The 8421-nt window shown below is 43.0% G+C and overlaps 1 protein-coding gene across 1 annotated transcript; it reads right to left on the bottom strand.

The window, feature by feature from the left end:
* Positions 1-535: 535 nt before the first annotated feature.
* On the bottom strand, positions 536-2264 carry LOC143136832 (uncharacterized). Its single transcript, XM_076297506.1, has 2 exons — positions 1509-2264; positions 536-1250 (listed from the first exon to the last, which is right to left on the bottom strand). Exons 1-2 carry the CDS (start codon positions 2071-2073, stop codon positions 622-624), a joined length of 1194 nt encoding a protein of 397 aa, XP_076153621.1. The 5' UTR covers positions 2074-2264; the 3' UTR covers positions 536-621.
* Between the last annotated feature and the right edge of the window lie 6157 nt (positions 2265-8421).

Raw genomic sequence — 8421 nt, 5'->3', positions numbered from 1 at the left:
TTTAATGTACAGTATATACACACACATATATATATATATCTGAACGCTGCAACAAAAGACTATTTTTTCAATGTAGGTTACATCTTCATCAGAATCCATCAGAAATAAGCAACTTCAACATTTGTGTGCACCAGTGATCCCTCCATCTACACAAGACTTTAATGCACATTTTACTAATTGACAAGATATATTGCAAGGCCATTATGCAAATGGCTCACATACAAAAACAAAAATATTTTTAGCATTGATTTAGTTGGTGATTCTGTTATTAATATAAACAAAACAAGAAACATCTTTAAACATTACAACTACTATAACCACTGCATTTTAACCAGAAAGCTTGGATTATCATAAAGAGCTCTCAAAACAGTGTTATTTTAGAATGTAACAGCTTAAGCCTTATCTATCTAAATGGACTTTCCATCAAAATCAAGACTCTAAAATAAGTAGCAGCAGCCACTGAGCTTTTGACAAGAGATGTCTGGCTGTCTGATTGCAATCAGAGGAACTTTCCCTGACAGCACACTTGATTGTCTATAGAAAACCTGCCAGTGTTGTTTTCTCTCCCTTCTTTTGACACAATGAAAAGAGTGTTTCAGTGGTGCTGGTGTAACATGGTGGCTAGATCAGGTGGCATATTTCTCTTATCGGAGGATCAGAGGTATTTCCACCATTCTTCAGGATGCTTCTGGTGGTGACTGGATTGGCGGCTCCTGTTGAGTCTCCTGTTGAGTGAGCCACATCTATGGCAGTAACTTCCATCCAAGGCTCCACAAAAACCACCTTTTTAGCTGTGCTGGGCTGTGCCTGAAGCTGAGGATTACCTTTTGCAGGACGTGACAAACCCAAATGTTTGCGACGACAGCGGCAATGACATGGACTAAAGTAGAGGTAGGACAGCAGCAGGATTATACTGACTATCCAAGAGACCAAAGCTGTGAATCCTGTGTGGACATTTTCACTTTGGTGTGGTGTTGATGCTATCTCGCTGTCACTCACATCTACCTCCACTAACTTCTCAGAGCCTTGTTGCCCCCCACTGATCACCTTACTGTCTTGTATGTTCCAGAATCTTCCAGGCGCACCCTTTGGATCTCTAGGGTTCCATTTGAGTGCACGTGCAGGTGATGGTCCTCCCCTGGTAAGGCCTCCTGGTCTGGGGTATCCCAGTGCACTGATGACCCCTGTTGTTCTTGTGAATCTAGACATAGAAGAAGTAACTGCTCGCCTAGCCTGACCTGGGACACCACCTTGACCGGGTGAGTAGAGTCATGCAGCCCCCAGGAGCAGTTCAGCATCTCTCCAGTGGTTCCTCTGAGGCAGGGATGGCCATGTCGAAAGTCCACCATTGTCCTGTAGTGCTTGTCGGCCCACTGCTGTAACATGGAGCGCAGGGCACAAGTGCAGACCAGAGGATTATCGTGCAGGTAAAGGGCAGCCTGCGTCCAGGGAGGCAGAGCGAGGGTGGAAGCCACTGGGACTCCCCACAGCATGTTCGAGGACAGATCAAAGACTCTGAGCTTGGACAAAGACGCCACGCCGTCGAACATCTCGGGGGGCAGCTGAGTGAGTGAGCCGGTTCCTGCCTAGATGGAGCCTCTGGAGGCCGCCGAGGCCCTCGAACGCCCAGCCACTGATCCGACCCAGGTGGTTGTCAAACAGAAGCAGCTCCTCGAGTTCATTGAGCCCCTTGAATATCCCCCCGATAAGCCACTTTAGCCTGTTGGAGGACAGATCCAGGTGGCGGAGGTGAGGCGTGCTGACAAAGGCGCCTGGCACAATGGTGCCAAGGGCATTCTGGGCCAGCCCCAGGACCTCGAGCCTGAGCAGGGGGCGAGGTGTCCAGCTGGAGCTTAGGGAGGTGATGGCGTTGGAGCCCAGGTCAAGGCGCCATATGAGGTCACTGAGGTTGGCTGGCACAGCCGAGAAATTCTGCCCTCTGCAGACGACTATGTCAACCGAGCTGAAGCAGACATGGGAGCAGCCTATATACATGGAAAGGGCGAAGCAAACAAAAAGCAACATTGCCAAGGACTTGCGGCATACTTCATGCGCTTCACGATTTGCACCCATGGAGTCTAGAGGGAGGCTTTAGTAGGAGGACATGGCCATATGCATGACTGCTAACGAGAGACACAGTGAATCGTTGTTGTTGTTGTACCAATACAGGCCTTATAATCATGCTATCTTACTTTATGTTTGACAACAGAATATCTAACGATGGAAAATGTTTGTTCTTTACGGTGTTTAGTTTTATCTAATTAAAACGAGATATTCAAGCGAACTAGATTGGTATCTAGTTGTCTCCCATAGTACTCTTTTGTGTAACCTTGACTGTAACAGTTAAACAATATATTAACGCTTATCAAATTCTCGATAACGAAGACATAATGAACTATAATAAACACACACTTACCACAGCAGCATAAGTATCCTAAAGCAAAGCCAATTTGTTCTGTACAATTATCCAAAGGTAATTGAACCAGCCGTTGTTCAGGGATCAAACTTATCGCAAAAAGTTTGTGGACACTCAAGAGACCGCAAATGAAGACAAAGGGAACAAATGAATCCGTAAGGTAGATTAATGTGTGCTCCGGTTAAAGTAGGCTGGGCTTCATCAGTTCACGTAACTTCTGTGCTTGAGGAGAGACAAGGGACTTGAAATAGCTGGGTCAGTAGCATGTGTCGCCGTGGGAGGGTCTCCCGAAGTTAAACAAATATTTACAGGCACAGGTGCTTCTAAATAACGACAAAACTGAGCTCGTCTGGATTCGGTCTGACCAAAATGCCTAACGTGCTCCTGTCAAATAGACTGAAATTAATCATGTACAGCATGGCATCACTGACAACATGATTTGGAGAGTGCCTAAAATGATTTGGCCATTGTGGGTAGCCTACTAGAAAAATATTGTGCTAAAATGTGTTAATGTGGAATATACAGGCTTTCTTGTGTGTATGTTTGTGTGGTGTGTGCACCATCTTAAATAATGCAAAGCAACCCATCAGGATGACAAGAGGCTCTGCTGACACCTAATTACTGCTTTAAAAATACTAATCACATTATGCTGCACACTCGCACACACATGGTTGTGTATGTGGGGTTGAGTGTGTGGGTGTAAGGTTGAGTTGAAAATCTGAAGAATGAAACCTAAGATCATAAGACCTAAAAATTAAAAGCTTTTGCTCAGTGCATGTTTTCTCTCAGAGCCTGTTGACAGGAGCCTTCATACAAGGATTCGTCTATATAATTAGCCACTGGCAAAATTAAATCAATGCAGCATCAGTGCCTTTCAGTTTGAAAACATTCAAACTTGAGGGTTCAGACGAGTTAAAAATGAGAATACCCTGTTTATGGTAGCACACTTATTTCCAAACTTCTTGTATGTAAGTGCACTTAAATGCAGGTGCCTATTGTAAGGGGTGGATTGGATGACCTTCACCCCCACACCTTCTCTTTTCCTTCTTCACAGACTTGGACTGTCATGCTATCCACCCTTTCTATGTGCCTGTGTGTGTGTGCGTGTGTGTGTGAGTGTGTGCGTTTGTGTTTGTGTGTGTGTGAGTGTGCGTGTGTGTGTGTGTGTGTGTGTGTGTGTGTGTGTGTGTGTGTGTGTGTGTGTGCGTGTGTGTGTGTGTGTGTGTGTGTGTGCATCTATCTGCAGGTTTGTTTAAGTGTTTTGAATGCGGCTGATCAAACGTTTGACCCCCGTGTGACATGAAGGTTTTCTTTAACAAGCTGATGCTATCTAGGGCCCATGTTCTCCTCGCGCCCTGCCGTGATGGGGACCGTGTAGGCTGTCATCAGCATCCCCCCGATGACCCTCTCTGACCTTTACTACAGCACCACAGCTGGGCACGTTATGAGGCGCACTGGATAACCCCCTGCGGAGAAAATGGGGCGGCATCTCTCTCAAACCTACTTGTCTGTTTAAGTGTAATTTACTAGTAAGCCTTATCCAATACCAGTAATGTCTTTGTCTTGTTGACATTAAGGGTGTACCAATCAATTGTAGTTAGTAACAAGCAATAATGCTCAACTCAAAAACTTTCCTGATCAATGGTGCATTTAAAAAACAAAAAAAATTTGATGCGGCAACCAACAGTTTAAAAAACAACTTTTTACCCCATTATACCGAGACAAGAATATGTCATTAAGGCACATCCATTCTTACCTGAGTGTGTGTTATTGACAAACAGTGATAAATGGCTCTCTGAACATTTCTCAGACAGAGACAGAGGGACACAGGCTGGTAGCATGAGGTGTTCACTGGGCACGTAGTTCTCCTGAAGCATGGTTCTAGATCCTCATTTTACATTGGTTGTTATCCAACCCCCAGGTCTCATATAAATGTTTCATTTAAATCAATATCACACCACCCATCATGCACCTGCTCTTGGTTCTAAATAATACACACATTGCAAGGAAAACCCCATCAAAGATGACTTTGCAGAAATAAAATAGCTGTATATCTGACAGAGGAGGAAGCTTTTTGGAAACGTCTGGTGGAAAATGAATGGTTCACCAAATAAATGTCTGTTGGGATCAAAATAAAAGAGCGAAAAAGCCCGCAGGCCCTTACTGGGCTGTCCGTGTGTGGACCGCTGTCCCCGCCGTTTGAGGAATAGCCCTCTCTGGCAACAATTTGCCTGTGCGTCATCTTGATAAATGGGTCGCATTTCATGTCTCAGATGGGTGTCTTACAAGGTCCCTCTAATACATACATCTCAATATCGCTGCTATTAGCCGGGCTTCCCTCACACACACTTCCAATAGACTGCCTGAGAAAATACATAGCCCCTCTCCGAAAGAGGAACCCTGGGAAAAGGGAACAGATTAACCAGGCAAAGAGAGGAACAAAGTGGCCAGAGCAGCTGCTGCAGTGTACTGTGCTAGAATGTGATTACAATGCAGCGTGAGTAGGCCAGCAGCCGAGGGCTTCTCCAGGACCCTGCAAAGATATGAAAAAAGATTAGATTAATGTGGATCAAGGATAACTGCATACCTCATGAGATGTATTTCTCATTGGTAATAGGCATTTTATTATGAGATGCTGGTAAATGAGCAATACTGCCTAACAATATCCTGACTAACGTGCTTGTGTGTGTGCCTGCCTGTGTACGTGTAAGAAAATCCTATTGTTGTTCTTGATTAGGGGCTTTCACTTTCCAGTCTCCCTGCTGAAATGGCGCTGTCCAGGGTCCTGCAAACATTGGCGCTGATAGCCTTACGCTATGTATACTACACTGTACACTATCAAGGCAAAATAACAATGTCGAATCAATCCAGCAAGTAGCCTACTGCAAAGAGAAACAACACTTCGAGATTGCTGATTATCTTTGACTGTGAAAAACGATTGAGGTGGGCTACTGAAGTGACGTTTTGTACACAAACAGAGAGAAAAAAAAGCTGGCGCGTAAATGAACAGGAAGTAAAGCACATTAGAAGAATCAGAATGGGTGGTGACTGTAATAAAGATAAAAATCGAACGTAACGCGGAGGTAAGGAAGGGGATGGAAGGGGGCGTGTATGGTGAAAAAGTGTAGCTCACGGTATTTGAACTCTGTTTCACAGAGGCAGACCAAGCGACTTCATCTTCAGAGATAGGGGTGTGCGGCGAATGGGAGTGATGTGGCTGTCTATAGCCCTTCGTCTACCAGCGGTTTCCTCTCCCCTTCTTCATGCTGTGTTTCGGTTGGCCCGTCCGCCCTCTGCCGTGTCTCTTTTACCAAGCCCGACTGAGTCTGCGGTAGTTTGCAGAGCTGCGGCGTGGACCTCGACTGTAGTAGGAGGCAACCAGTGGTAAGTAGGGAAAGAAAGGGGTTCTTACAGAGGGAATTGCTCTGTTACTCGAAACTACAGATAGACCAAAGATGCATATTTCTGCAATTCGTTTCACGTGTTGAAGAAGTTGAAGGGAATTGTAGGCTTAATATTTCAGTAGAGATATGGACCAGCGATGCGCCAAGTGCAGTGTTGGAAAATGTCACAAGTCGCCGTTTCTGATTATGTTCATTCGAGATTAAATGCTTTAGGGGACCGGGGGTCACCCCCTATTGTATTTAATGTTATATAAAATTATAGTCTAGAAGTGGTCTTCCCTTATGTCAAAATGTGTTTTTGTGTATACCTGCCATATTTATTTTGTGTTTTGAAATCTTCAAACTGATTCAACTTAGTCACCTCTGTCATTGCGAAATTACATTTGAATACAATACAATGGTCATAATGTCTCCCTAAATACTTGTTGCTGTCTCTTCGTCATAATTATGCGCTATACCTCTACATATTCTACAACTTCTTGCTGTCAATGCAATTTAGCAGTTTAAAATAGGGAAACTTAACTTGCCAGTCATGTAGTAGGCCAGTAATATGCGTGGCCTCTTAGACTTAGGTCATTTGTCATGGTCACAAATGCTTGATTGCACAATATCCCCACTGTGATGGCCATCTCGCTCAGGAGTTTTAAAATGTGGCCTATAGTATGCGTTTGTCAGTGCACATCACCCTCGGTTATTCCAGGGTTACGTCATCCTTTCTAGTGGCATTCTCCCGAGATTCTCTCTTCCTTGGCTATGTGAGTTTTAAATGCTTTACAAGAAACTGTGTTACATTCACACAGAATCTTTGAGTTTTAAATGTTTCACATAGAACATTGTAATCAACTCTAGATATACAAATAAATAATGATAGCCTACTTTTTACTGTAATATTGACTAGTGATATATAAAAATCAATCGTTGCACAACACTTACTTTTCCACAATTTCCATCACTATCTTGGTGTGTCATTTACAAAAGAACTGGCTCACACAGCATGGTGTTTGATCCCTTTAAATATTTTATTTGTGAGGATGTACAATTGGCTTTGTCTGTACAATGACTGCTTTACACCAATCTGAAAGCCTCACACTCTCATACACCATGTGGTAGAATAAAAACAGTCAGATGGAAGGCAGCTGCAGTTTTGCTTGGCTTGAATTCATCTTCATTCATTATGCCCATTTAAGTTGTTCAACCGGCACTTGCTTCTCTTGCTTAAAAATTGTAGCCAAGCAAATAGAGATGTGAGTTTGAATCAGTACAAAGGATTGTTGCCAATATAAATGAAACCCGATAATATTATTTCTCCAGAGAATAGGCGTTAGACAAACATCTCTGTTTGAATTTTCCTCTGAGCAGACAGATCTGTGCTTTACACATCAACCATGAATATCAAACAAACTACACACATTCAAAGGGAAAAAAAGCTGATGTAAGATGAATCCAAATGTTTGTATAGCCAGAGCAGTGGTACTAAGTAAGGCTGTATAGGGGCTCAGAAGTGAATCCCAGGAGTCTTTGCTGAAGGCAAAATGAAAGGACTCTCTCATCATGTATAGTCAGAGGTATGATGTGGTGTAGAATCACTGGTGATATTGATCCTTATCCAGGAATAAAGAAAAGGATGTTTACTCAGGCACTGTAATAGAATAATAAAGGTAATAGAATAATAAAGGTATTTTCAGATTATGGACACATAAGTGATAATTTATCCTTGCAGGACAGATAGAGAGAGAGCGAGAGAGTGAGAGAGAGAACAAAAAGGGAGGTTGATTGTGTGTGTGTGTGTGTGTGTTTGTGTTTGTGTGTGTGTGTGTGTGTATGTGTGTGTGTGTGTGTGTGTGTGTGTGTGTGTGTGTGTGTGTTATGAGTGTCTACTGTGTGTCCAACAGAGTTAGGAAAGCAGTGTTTGGATATCAGCACAAGCAGCTGTTCAGTCTTCACTTCAAAAGCAGATCTGTTAGCATGGCCATTTGACAGCCCTCAACACGGATCAAAGACGAGTCAGACACTCATTACATATGGCCCCACAGTACTATGAATATTGATTTTTTTTTGTCAAGTTGGCAGGGCTTTGGCATACTCTAACCATTTGGCTGAGAATATCAGCTACTCTTTTCGCAATTCCTTTTTCCCTCAAAGAGAAGATGCTTATTACAACATGTTAACTGCCAAATAATCCTTTCAGTGTTTTAAGAGACCATCGTTTTATTATTCATTCTTTATTAACTATTTATTAACTATTAACTATTCATTCGAGAATAGTTTTTACAAAATTCACGTTAAGTGCTAATGAGATTTTAAACAGCACTATCTCTTTTTTAATCCACAAACTGTATCTCTTCAGAAAGTCGTAATTTCTGATTCCGTAATTTCTCAGGGTCAGGATACTGTTTAATCCTTGGCTATCTGTATACCACACCTTGTCCATTCAAACACAAGGGAAGACTCACCAAGGGGCTGCAGTGTTCTCCATGGCGATATGAGTCCACTTCCTCTGGCTGGCTGCAATATCTCGGACTGGGATTCTGGTATTAGAGGGATTAGAATGAGGTTTATACAGGTTTAATTAGCTCCTAGCATAGAAATGTCAGCAGTAAA

The sequence above is a fragment of the Alosa pseudoharengus genome, unplaced genomic scaffold (assembly GCF_046254945.1).
Source record: "Alosa pseudoharengus isolate Yale_2024_CS ecotype anadromous, Long Island Sound unplaced genomic scaffold, YU_APseudo_1.1 YU_APseudo_1.1_scf_20, whole genome shotgun sequence".
Classification (NCBI taxonomy): Eukaryota; Metazoa; Chordata; class Actinopteri; order Clupeiformes; family Clupeidae; genus Alosa; species Alosa pseudoharengus.
This window is presented reverse-complemented; position numbering and strand designations above follow the sequence as displayed.